Source organism: Solea solea, chromosome 13 (genome assembly GCF_958295425.1).
Source record: "Solea solea chromosome 13, fSolSol10.1, whole genome shotgun sequence".
Lineage (NCBI taxonomy): Eukaryota > Metazoa > Chordata > Actinopteri > Pleuronectiformes > Soleidae > Solea > Solea solea.
In genome coordinates, this window is record NC_081146.1 from 15071617 (window position 1) to 15085102 (window position 13486).

Sequence of the window (13486 nt, forward strand, 5' to 3'; positions counted from 1 at the left end):
TGCCTAGTAATACAAAAGGTTTTAGCTCAACCAAATGTATCCTGTTGGACAATATAAGTTATTGAACCTTATCAGATATTTCAATATGTATTTGACTTAATAAATGTACAGTGGGTGACATAAATTTCACAATGTCTATTTGACGTTTTAAAATGCACTTCATGCTTGGCTTTCCATCAGTGATACCAGACAGACGCCCCACACATTGAAAAGAATATGCTGTGTTTTACTGGACATTTCTGGAAAAAAGACACTTTTCCTTTACTACAAAATGGTTTAGTCCTTGTTCTGTTTCTCTAAAGGAAACTATTGCCCTTTGTTTCCTCATCACCTTGAACATCAGATCTTTTATGGTCTCTCATTGCTTGACTTACTTACATTTAACCGAAAGGGGAGAGCATGAAGATAAAATCTTGTTCTCTTCACTGACAACTCTAACAAAGTTAATTAGAAAGAAACTGCTAAGCACCACAGCATTCAATGCAAGAGTGCATTTTATTTCAAAGTCTCAACTGTCTTTTGTCTAAAACAGGCTTTGCACTTGTCTGCGATGTATCACTCTTGTTAGCGTGCATATCCAAGTAAATGGAGTACTTTAGAGAACTTGCTGTCTTCATACTTGACCTGAGATGTTTTGATGCTTGTTATTAAAGGTTATGACACCACTTTTTTATGCTTCTGCTCCACCAGCAATCATAACTGTAGGCATTTTGGATTGTTCACATGTCTGTACTGTACTTTACATGCATATCTAGACATGCATGTGAACTTGCAACGTGACTGGTTGGTAAAGGGATATATTTATGTACCACACTGTAGCGATACTAAATGTGACTTTGAAAGTTAAGTGAATGCAATAATAATGTCATGTCTGTGTCATGTTAACTGAATGTTGTATGACTTCAGTGTACGTCTGTAGCTGGAGCAGTCAGATTTTATTTGCAAGAGCAAATCTTATAAATAGTTTACAAAACAAAGTTGAAAAATATGCACAGATAACTCTATGATACTTATTTTGGTTCATATTCAACAGACAATGCAAATATGAAGACAACAATTAAAAATAAACTGCACTTTTTTAAGTAGTAAACCAAAAGGGAGAAGGCTGAAGCTTATTAACACCTACCCCTCTTACCTTCAAAATAATTACAAAAAGCAACACAAGATAAATCATTCTGCACTTAATACATATACACACTGAAGAGGTTCAATGAACAGTTAAATCACAGTTATGTTTAATTGCCAGGGTGTCACATGTCGCTTTTTCATAATATTTTCAACATGTAACTATTTGATCTAAATTTTTCTAGTGGTTACATTGGACACCTACTCTTGTATGGATCCTGGTATCCCAGTGAATGGCATACGTTTAGGCCATGACCTGTCCATTGGCTCCACGGTGTCGTTCCAGTGTGACCCAGGATACAGGCTGAGTCACGAGGAACCACTGGTCTGCGAGAAAAACCACTTCTGGAGCCACCAGCTGCCCTCCTGTGATGGTACGTGTACAAACTACAAAGTGCTGAACATTCCAGCACAGGGATCATGGTCACATCCAATAAATGCACAACACTGCAGTTTTCTTTTACGTCAAGAATATGGTCTATTATGTTTTTAGATTCTTAAAACGGATGACACCAGATGATATGACATGTCCCCTTTGAACCTCAGAGCTAAATTATCTGAAAATCCAGACTTGCCTCAAACATCACCAAATGATGTGTGTAAGGTGCTGACCAAATACTTTCTATCCAACAAATCCCTGCTTTTGTGACAACTTACCTGTGGTGTTATGAATGATTTAATACGCATGCAAGACTCAACTTCAAAGCATAAAGATCAGGATGTTCCTTCCAGTTTAGATATCAGGAGGAGACCTTTAGAGATATGATGAAAGAGTGAATGTGATAAGATTTATTTATTATGACCAGTATTATATGCAGTATATATATTTTAACTTATAGATTTCAGAAAGTAAAACTTCATGGAAGTGATTCTTAAGCATTAGGTGTCTTCCGATATTAAGACGTTTCACGGAGTGCAGACACCGGTGGTGGTGGTGGTGGTGATGATTGGAGCATAATAAAGATGACCTGAGTTGAGGTGGTGCAGGGCCGCAGGTGGGTCATGCAATTATCACGCTGCTGCAATTAGAGTTGACTGCATGACACATGGCATTTTCCTATCAGACAGTGCGATCACAAGTGTGATTGGCTATAGGTGAGTGCCAGGTTGCTCGCTCACTCACTCACTCACCTTCTACCAGGGTCGCGGCGGGAGCTGGTGCCAATCCCAGCTGACATAGTGCGAAAGGCGGGGTACACCCTGGACAGGTTGCCAGTCCAGAGACAAACAACCATCCACACTCACACCCACGGCCAATTTAAAGTGTCCAATTTGCAGTGGGTACTGGGCTTGTTATTTAGAAGTCATGTGCAGAAAGACACGCTTCCCTTTTGAACTTTAGCAGAAGCTTCACCTCTTTCTCTCTCTGTAGTCTTTGTACATGCTTTTTGTGCCATTTAGAAGCACATAGAAAGGCACTTATGGTCACGGTGTACAACCTATATGCTCCTTTTTCACAGATCACTGTTGCGAGAATGTAATGAGTAAAATACATGCACGGTTTGGCAGGGAACACAGTAACTTGCATATGGTACAATGCCATTTCATCCAGCTTCATGCCATGATTGTCCTGAAAATGAATTTTATATCTTTTCCTGCCGAGGTGTGGTGCCCAGTGCCTTGGCTCCCTGCCCATGATACCTCTGAAATAGATCCTTTACCAAGTATACTCATCCACTTTGAATGATTTTATGTAATTTTGGCTCATTAATAAAATATTTTATATAATTCTGTCAGTGTGTGAGGATTCATGCCTTGTTGTGATGCACGCTAGAGGGCCCAAGAGTGGAAGGAGAGAAGTGAAGAAGATGGTGTATGTGTGCAGCTGTGGAGCCTCGGGCATCTCAGTGATCCACCAAAAACATCATCTGACATTCATTACTTTGAATATATGTTCATAAATATGAGTTTCTTTGTTAATATTTGTCAGCATTTGCTGTTTTTGTGGAAAACATCTGGACATTTGGCTGCAGTGCCACCCTTTGGGCATTTTAGGCCAAAGAACACAAATGCACACGCAAAACAAAAGATGAAGGAAAATTAGAAAACAGAGAGAAAAAAAAAACTTGTCAAATCCCATCAATGTTATTTTAAACTGCAGCGCCCTTTTATATGAATTGACCTTTCAGTTCAAAGACGATGACAACTTGAGAAAATTGTTGCTGGTTTGAACAATATCTAGATAGACTTGCTAAACTTCAGAAAGATCTTTCTGGCTGTGCATTAAATGTCCATATTCCTGAGATGACACTAGTCTTTATTTAAAAAGCAAACAAAAACATCGTCTAACCCCTTTATACTTACAGTGGTCTGGAAGTCGATCTTAATACAACCTGAACGTTTGGATGATGTGTTCAGAAGATTTTATGTAGAATGTAGAAATTGCTAAATAAATTTAGATGCTGTAATCTACTGAATAGGCATATCATTGAATTAAATCAATGATATGACTTTCAGTTTAAGATGCTATAGGAGAATAAAATCTGGATGGATAACTAAATAAAAAATATATTGTCTTTTTAGGCAGCATGCAAAGTTTGTAGAGAGGACGAGAGGGGAAATACATAGTGTTGGCAGAACTGCAGGTATTCATTGAAAAAAAAAAAGAAGCAGGATGGGGTGTGATGTGACTCAAATGCATTATTCATTTAAATTGCTCCTCTGTCTTCAGGTGAAGGATATGTTGGGTCATTCCCAATTTTAAATTTTTTTTCCAGCCGCAGTTATCATTCATTATCTTACCTTTCTGTTCAGCATCTTGCGGTGGGGATATTAGGGGACCTGGAGGGATCATCTTATCACCAGGATACCCGGAGCTGTACCCCAACTCTCTAAACTGTACATGGACTGTAGAAGTGAGCCATGGAAAAGGTAGGAACACTGCAGTACATTTAAGTTATACATGCTTCAACATAATCTTACATTCAGTGTATTCTAAAACATGTATCTTTTTTATCATGATATAATTTTATCAAATGATATATTTATCATTTTTTAATCATAATAATAATAATAATAATGTATACGTGTTGAGAGACTTCCTGTTGAGTTGAGGCCATCGTCCCAATTTACTTTTTTGTCTATTGGTAACTTGGTGGGTACTTGACCCACCAAGTTTCGTGAAATTTGGTGCAACTTAATCTAGGCGTGCCCTTTACATGTTTCGCCTTAGGGGGCGCTATAGAGCCCTGGTGCTATGCATGGGTCTGACCCCTATGCCAATATTGCATTTTTGCCAGACCTGACCTCCGTGCAAAGTTTCAAGAATTTTTACGCTTGGTGAGCCCCTCAAAAATAACCGCAATAACACAATAACTAATAATCTGAAGGATAACAATAGGTTACTTGCACAAATTTGAAATATTACAGTGCACACACACACACACACTTATCGACATGAGATGTGTCTCGACAGTCGGATACAGATATAATTTTTTCCTCGCAAACAGCCACAACATATGTGAATACAGCAAAGCCACAACAAAGTCACAGGAGACGCACCAAGATGCATGTCAATGCCAAGTGTCAACAGTCGTATGTAACGCTGTCCACCTGTGATCGGATCTCTCAGGACAGATTTACTCAGCTGATCGTGCAGCTGCAACAGACTCAAATAACATTGTGGGTTTTTTTTAATGCCAGGAAAGTCTGTGTGTTTGGCTATTCATCACATAACTGTCCAACGGGTCACTTGACAGGCTTCAAACTTGGCTGGTGACTTACTAATGGCACCAGTGTTTGCACATTGTTGTTTGATGTTGTTTGAACAAGAAACACCGAAATATGTTGTTAAAAAAAAAAAACGGGCACAGATTGAATGGGTACTGTGCTAATATAAATGGAGTGTGCAGAGGGTATATTTTACTTTTTTACTGCAAAAATGTAATTGCACTGATTTTTTTATCATGGTCCACTGAATGTGCTGGTAAGAGTTAAGTATTTTTTTTTTATTTCAAATTAATTCATCGGTTTTTATCTTTGAGATAATGTACACAAGGCAGCCTTATGCATTTCTCATTTAAAAAATGGCTTACAATATTGCATTTTATAAAATTTCGCCCACCTTATTAATTTAACAGCTTTGACATTTCAGTGTGCTGGTATTTCTTATTTAATAGTTAGTTGTGTTATCACAGCTCTCACGTCTGATCAGTCCACAGTTCTCCCAGACGTTCATATTCATTATCTTTTGAAAAGCACACCGAGCTTATCTCTGTGCCCTGACACTTGGATGTATTATCCCTGTATTTTACCACATTGTTTCTTGTTATCCTTTTCAAGACCCATTGAAATGCCATATGATGCTCCTTGTAAATGGTCATGACCCATATCTAGCATCTTTATTTCCTCTAAATAGTGGCTCACATCACTCTATAATCAGACCAAGTTGAATTGACACCAACATTTTTTTTAATTCAGACTCTTCTTCCTGTTCCTGTACAGTGGGTGGGTGGGGCGCACATGTGAACTCTTAGTAATTGTGATAAAATGGGATCAAAACTTTAGAATCTAATATAGTGTCATTGCACATGATAAGGACATTAGTGGTGGGTTTCTGTGAAAACTATTGCAATAAACGAGATTCCAAGTATTTGAAATGGGTTCCTTTTACATAAAGCATCTATGGCATGCAATAAAGTACAGGAGTACCCAGTAACATCCTTTACTTCTATCCACAGTACGACACTTTTAAAGACCTGAAACTCAATTTCACCCACAACTGGAAACATGATAGCAGCACCAGCAAATGATGAAAACTTAACTCTCTAACTGACTCATTATATTCTAAAAGGGCTAATATGGCATAGCAAATTAATCAGAATGAACAAATACATTTACTCTCTGTTTCAGTCTGTTTGGAGCTGGGATGGATACCAAATGTGGCTGTTTTAGTCGGTGTATTTTTAGTATGGCAGAGATAGGGTCTCAGGTGTTTGAAGCGACAATGCTACTTGTGCCCCTTAGCCAATATGGCTGTTTTACACCTGGGTCTCAGGTTCTCCTGGACCACTCGTCACAGCCTAAAAGGCTTTCTAATACACAGTTATGTGGATAACGTTGTGGAGAGGTTTAGAGGTTTAGATGATGAAGCCATTTAGTACATACAGTGTAGTGGCTGCAAAGCAAAGGTACATACACTCACTCCAATTATTTCTAGTACATTTGTGGCAAATTTGCTAAATAGGATATGGCTCAGAAACACAGGGTATTATGACTCACAGGGCAGGTCTGGGTAAAACCAAGCAGCGGAGTCTATAGGCATCCTTTCTCAGACCTTGAGGGAGAGCTGTAATCAGAGTTTCAGTTGATAAGCGCTCAAAATGAGATCCCAGAAGCACGTCTCCTTCGCTTTAAAAGTGGAAAGATATTGAAACTTACAAGGTTCCCTCTAAATAATCCCATTAAGCAAATCCGTTACCGATAACCTTGACATTTGGTTATTGTTTTTACCAACACACTTTATTCAACTTCTGTAAAATGCATCTTTTAATTAGGCTTCATGTGCTGACTTTAATCTACTCTCACTGGTCATGCTTCTTGTGTACACTGCATGGTGAAGATAAGATACATATATAAACTGTAAAACAAATATGCAGGATAAATAACTGCTGTAATTTGAAGTTTAATCTGTGCCTGATTGGAAGATATATTCATCTTAAGGAATAATATCTATGCGACGGTTTAACTCTGTAATTACCAACATTCCATTGCTGCTGTATTAAAATATAGCATTGTGCCCTCTTGGGAATGGCTCCTGCGTAATTTGCCTTTACTCTCCGTACCACAGTTTAATTGCTGTTTCATAGAGCACAATCAACCATTTGTTATTTATTTTAAGGCCAGATCTGGGGCTATATTTACGGAATGAGCCAAACAAAGTGAGGCAATTCGGCATAATTAGTTGAAAGTCAGCGTTGAAAACACATTTAAATGCCCCCCCCCCCCAAGTGTTTGTATTTGCATTAAACCCATATAACCATGGATATATAACTGATGTAATTTAATCCTCAGGTTCGTCGTCACTGCTGAAATTGTAAAATGTATTATATAACAAGGGTTATATACACACATTAATCGTAGTACTGTCTGAAATATTGTTTTGTTTTAATTTTAGAGAATTAAAATGTAAGTTTCACAAAGAGCCTTTTCATTTCACGTTTTCACTTCTATTAATTTCTCATTTTATATAGAATATGGATATTTTAATTTTCGGTTCAGATTAATTGTGGTATTCCCATTCCTGGTCCTGTTGTGGATTGAATAATTTATTATATAATGACGTTTATATAAGGTTTTAACCAGCTAAACCCAAAATAAATAGCTCATCTTAAATCAATTTATAGCTGTAATATTTATTTAATACTTACGTTTAGTTTCATGTTTGTTTTTTTATTTAATGTAATTATAATTATAAAATGTTAACACTGGCTCTCTTTTTTTTTTTTTTTTTACCCCCGAAGGTGTTCAATTCACTTTTCACTCCTTCCACCTCGAGGATCACCATGACTACCTTCTGATAACAGAAAATGGCAGCTTTGCTCAGCCATTGGCTCGACTCACAGGCTCAGAAAGGCCTGCACCAGTTAACGCTGGCCTCTATGGGAACTTCAGGGCCCAACTACGTTTCATTTCTGACTTCTCCATATCATTGCAGGGATTCAACATCTCCTTCTCAGGTATATACATATGAGTTCTCTGTATGTTGGTGTTGATACAGTCAGAATGGAACAAAAGTGCCCATGAATTATGTGGAGGAGGGAGAAAGAAAGCAGAAGACATGGCACTTAGATTTGATAAGTAGGGATAGACAGGAAAAGACACAGAGACAGTCAGAGAGACAGCTCACTTAGTGATGAGATCAAAAGTGGTAAGGTGAAACATGAGGAGTGATTTGTCAGCGAGAGTGGAAGCAGGCTTAAGGTAGACAATGCTCCAGGCTGTGCGGATCAGAGGAGGGTAATTAAGAGACAACGGGGTCATGCAGGTAGAGGGTGTCTGACCGTGATAGGAATGATCATCAAAGTGTGCCTAGTGGGTCAGTATCCTCAGGACTCAGACAGCGTTGAAGGTGGGGGGTTTACAGAAATAATGAAGCCCCCATTTAGAGACCAAGGTATAAAGAAAGAGGTGGAGATATGAGGCATAGGGAGGGAGATGAGACAGATGGTGATGCTGAGTGAGCAGGGTTGATGGAGAGAGATGGAGTGAGGGGGAAGACGAGAGAGAGAGATGGTGGAGTTGGGGGCGAAAAAGGCGAGAGCCTGCTTCATGAGCATCCTGGCTAAATGTTTGCCTGCTGTTCGCTGAAGTGAGGCATAACTTGTGCAGCGATGAATATTCATGAATTTTAGTTTGTGTGCGCGCGTGTCCTTGCATGCTCTGTAATTAGCATCTATAGATGTCCTGATTAGAATTCATTTTGTAACCTTTTATGACCTTTTGATGAAAATTTGCCAATGCTGTCAGGCCACATCCTCCACCAGTTTGCTGCTGTAACATGTTGTGCTCAAATCAATAGGCCTTTACACAATGGCTCCGCGTACTGACAGATGCAGAGCGTGAGAGAAAAGCTGCTTTTTTTTTTTTTAAGAGAACTCATCCTTCAGCCAGACATGCTGGTTTCAAACTTTTGGCATACATCCTAACCTGATGAGGTGTCCTTGAGCACGACGGTTAATCCCTGCAACTCCAATGTACTGTAGTTGTTTTTGTTTTTTTTTGGCTGGTTGTGTTTTCATAGTTTCTTTGAAAATAATGCAGAGGAACAGGCAGGCTTACATTTTCACATGGATATTGGTGACTAACAAATCATTAAAATAGAAAAGTAGTGATTCTCATGGACATGATTGCAGATTTTTATTGCGACTAATATTTTGGCTTCCGTGTTTCCAGAGTATGATCTTGAACCCTGTCGGGACCCTGGGAAACCTCAGTTTGGCTGGCACACAGGTTCCACGTTTGGAATCGGTGACTCGCTGTCGTTCTACTGCAACACAGGCTATCGTCTACAAGGGGCAAGGGAGATAGTGTGCTTGGGAGGTGGCCGCCGTATGTGGAGTGCCCCTCTGCCAAGGTGTGTGGGTACGTGGTCAGCTGCTTTTATTCTGTTTTTTCAATATGTACACATGTGAGCATTGCAGAATTGACTGTGTTTGCCTCTGTCAAGTTTGGCTTACTTGAAGCACTTACTTACTTCTAGCTCTTGTTTGTACCCAAATGTATAAATGCACTTATTGTAAGTCGCTTTGGATGAAAGCGTCTGCCAAATGACAATGTAATGTAATGTAAAAGTTTTAAAGCAACACAATAGAACTTCTGCTGAGCAAAAGCACCCTCTGCAGCTGCAAGTGGCTGTTAAAGCAGTTTAACTTCGAGCCCAAGCCGTTAAGTAGTTTCATGTATGGAAAATAAAAACTATCAAGCTGATAAGATTGGATCGAAACTTTATTAATCCCTTTGGGAAGTTCCCTCTGGGAAATTTAGGTTCTAGTGGTCCAATAACATCGGAACAGTTAGTGCTGTCGCTGTAATAAACACGACAAACTTCTTCCTTTATGTGGTCAGTATTAGATATGAATATTTATAATGATTTACTGGGACTGATGCTGACAGTTTGTCATTAGCATTTAGTCACACACACTGTTCACAATGTCAGGTCCAACATTTGAATTGTACCGTTTAGTCATTATGATAATGCATCTGTGGTATCATTTCTACAAACTGTTGTAAAGTATTGATTGTGTGTTGTCTTTGCGTTGCTCTTGCAGCTGAATGTGGGTCGACAGTTTCCAGCAATGAGGGACTTCTATTGTCACCAAATTACCCTCGGAACTACGACAACAGCCACGAATGTGTGTACAGCATTCAGGTTCAAACAGGCAAAGGCGTCAACATCACTGCCAGCACCTTTCAACTAGCACAGGGTGACATCATCAAGGTAAAGACGTCATGCAGTCGCTTCAGTTTGGGGTCAGAACATCAACAGCCAACAAATAATCAGAGGGCTTGCAGAGGCTCACATCAACTCAGAGCATGAAGTGCCATTTCTTTATTTAATGGTTGAGTAAATGAGGCAAAGCCTGGTGCTTTTCTATGATGTACGTCATGGGGGAAAAATGGGAAAAACACGAGGCTGCATTGTTTTGCCTTGGTAGTCAGAGCAAAGGTCAAACAACAGCAACAGCAGCAGTGTCTCTTTGGGGAGAAAGGATTCATTTGTTTGCTCAAGGGCATTTTCCCAGTTTTGGTAAGCACCACATTTGTGATGCAAACGACTATGTCGTCCTCACTTCACAGCTGGAATGCACCATTTTTGGGATGCAGATGTCTTGTCTAATGCCTCAATTACACAGCATTGTAGCCCACTAGTTTTTTTTAGTAATGGTGTTGTGTAGACACAGTCATTTTTGTGAACATCACAAATGTGGAAAGACATGCCTTTAAAGCTCGATTAACTTTAAGAATTTGGTAAACAAAGCCAAGAATGACCCTGTAGTACTTTTTTGAAAGTAAATAAAAGTGGTCTGTCAAAAGTTCAAACTTAAAAAGTAAATTATTTGAAAAATGATTTCCAAAGGAAGCAAGTATAAGGCATGAATTCACTTTTAATGTTTTTTTTTTTAGTATTTAAATATAGATGAACATGTAATAGTTGGTTAACAACTGCTATTCACACAGACAATTTGACAAAGTTAATAACTATTTGTCCAACTCTCCTCCTTATATTTTTTCAAGAATCCCACCACTGTCTTAATAATTCAGATGTTCCTGAGCTCAGTATCAAATCAGCGGGAGGATTTATGGTCACTCCAATTTCATTTGCACATCTCGTTTGATCATTGGTTTTGCAATAGAGGAGCCGTAAAATCCAGGTTACACAGTGTCCCCATTTCATCTGTTAACTGTTGCTGTCTTTCTTCAGTATAAATATTTAATTCTTAATATCATTGTACTTTATTTTGGTAGTACATCCTGGATAACCAGAAAAACACTGTGTCCCTCTCTGACCAGGTGTATGATGGAAAGGATGGTGCAGCGCCGCTCCTTGGCACGTACACGGGCACGGTGATGCAAGGTCTGTCCCTCACTAGCACTTCCAACTATCTGTGGCTCGAATTCTACTCTGACCAGGAGGTGACAGCAGTGGGGTTCCGGCTCATATACCACAGTGAGTCGCTTTTCATTTCCCTGGAGGAGGAGGGACTTAAAGCTTTTCCAAATGGGTGAATTTAGCTTCACCTCAGGGGCCAGACATTATAAGTATGAGAATTTAAAAGAAATTTTTAATTGACCCTCAACCCACTTCACTGTGTCTTTCACTGTCAGAGCGCACATTAAACACAGCATGCTGTTTCTGCTCCGTTCCTGCAGGACATTTTTTTCCCCTCCTCCCTCATGTGAACTCTTTTAATTATTTATTTTTTTGCTCTCCGCTTCCGTAATTAGCACATACAGTATGTCTGCTTAACTGTACCTTGTTAAAACAGGTGAGTTATTGTTGGTATTGTTTGAAATTGTGTGTGTGTGTGTGTGTGTGTGTGTGTGCGCGCATATGCATCGCAGTAAGTGTGTGCATTGAAGGAAGGTTGGGCCCGTTGCTATAAGTGGGCAAGTAATAGATGGGTTTTGTTTCTCATCCTAATTGGTTTGCTGACTGTGTATTGTTGCTAACTGTTTCTAATTTATTACTGTGAGAGAATGTTCTGGTGACACTGCATTTTGCAGTCCAATTTAAAGTGTTTTTTGTTTCACCTGCAATCTCTGAATTCCTCTTATCTACTTTAAGGTTTTCTAAGGAAAAATTAACAGAGCTACTAAGAATGGCCACAGGCCAGGTGCCGTTTTGACTTTAATTATATGAAAGCCAAAAAAAAGTTTCAGCTTACTTGCAGTTACTATAGGCCCTTTTCTTGAAATGATAGCCAAACGTGCCAGGAACAAATGGTTCACATAAAATAAATGACATTTCTAATTTTTTAATGGAATGTGCGGTTTGGCAATTATAATGAACTGTTAAAAGTTTTAGATCCCGACTTCATTTACAGCAACTAAATGAATTGCCAGCAGTATTGAAATGTAACCAAAATCAGTTCGGGAGAAAATATGGCTTGGTTATAAGCTGCTGTCTGAGTTACATAATTACCCATAATTATACATAGAAATATTGCAATTTAAATTAATTAAAACATTTTCCAGTTATGTGCATAAGGTAAATAGCACTGTGTAAGCTAACCCATTTTATTCACATCACAGTGCAACTTTTATTCCATCTTTTCAACCAGAAATAATATCCTTTCCAACTTAAAGAGGAATGAGCGCTGTCTAAACAGCAAGAGGGCAAAGTGACCGTGTTATATAGACAGTTTATTAAATCATAACAGGAAATCTGATCATTTTTTTACGACTCTTCTACCCAAAGTGCCGAGATAATTTTCCAAATATGAAGACCATCTCCTGGAGATTTACACTGGTCATGGCACTTGTTATACCACGGCAACATCTGGCATGGGCATGGACTTCGCTGTGAGAAGTCATATAAATCAGTACCGCTGGGTTTATGTGCAGCCACTGTTGCTGCATAGCAGAACACTTACATTTAGTACCTGAAAGAGAGAAATGCACATAAAGGCCATGGTCAAGTTCACACATGGTGAGCTAAAGAGTTAGTGCAACATTTTCTAGTTTGTGGCTTGTTTATTTTTATTTCTCTTGTAATACCCCAAAGTGTTACAAGCGGATGGGCTGTTTCTCAATTGTGGTAAATGTCCACACTCAATTGAACCTTTAATTGTGAATGTCTAATTGTGCTGTCTGTCCAAAAGGAATCTTTTACTGCCAAGTAATATAATGGCACTGTAACTAGGCTTTCATTTGAGCTCAACCGGAAATTAATTCTCAAAGCTCAATCAATACCGCTTTACAATACAGATGAATGAAAATATGGTGCTAGTTTTACAAACTGTCTGTTTCCTTTGGATGTGGTTGTTTGTGTTTTGTGTGTTCAGTCTTGTTTTTTCCACTCATTCTTCTGTATCCTTCTTTTTTCTAATCCTACTTTTCCAGGCTTTGAGCTGTCTCACTGTGATGATCCAGGGGTGCCGCAGTTTGGCTTCAAAGTCAGTGATCAGGGTCACTTTGCCGGAAGTGCCATCACATTCGGTTGTGATCAAGGTTACACCCTGCATGGCAGTGGTATACTAAAGTGCATGACTGGGGAGAGAAGAGCTTGGGACAATCACCTCCCGTCATGTATAGGTAAATCTTTCTGCCTGTGCTCCTCTGTACGCCGCCTTTGCCTCTATTCCACATTTTGTTCCCAGACATTCTTTGTCTGTTCATCCTCTGCTGTAGCTTAAAACGT

The 13486-nt window shown here is 39.1% G+C and overlaps 1 protein-coding gene across 3 annotated transcripts in view; it reads left to right on the forward strand.

The window, feature by feature from the left end:
* The window catches only part of LOC131471417 (CUB and sushi domain-containing protein 3-like), a 193968-nt gene that overhangs the window by 76553 nt on the left and 103929 nt on the right, over nucleotides 1–13486 (forward strand). For all 3 annotated transcript variants that reach the window (XM_058647955.1, XM_058647957.1, XM_058647956.1), the window contains exons 18-24: nucleotides 1311–1499; nucleotides 3880–3996; nucleotides 7587–7802; nucleotides 9019–9207; nucleotides 9894–10063; nucleotides 11137–11293; nucleotides 13189–13380. In XM_058647955.1, coding sequence (XP_058503938.1) covers nucleotides 1311–1499; nucleotides 3880–3996; nucleotides 7587–7802; nucleotides 9019–9207; nucleotides 9894–10063; nucleotides 11137–11293; nucleotides 13189–13380 — 1230 coding nt within the window. The remainder of the gene's footprint in view (nucleotides 1–1310; nucleotides 1500–3879; nucleotides 3997–7586; nucleotides 7803–9018; nucleotides 9208–9893; nucleotides 10064–11136; nucleotides 11294–13188; nucleotides 13381–13486) is intronic.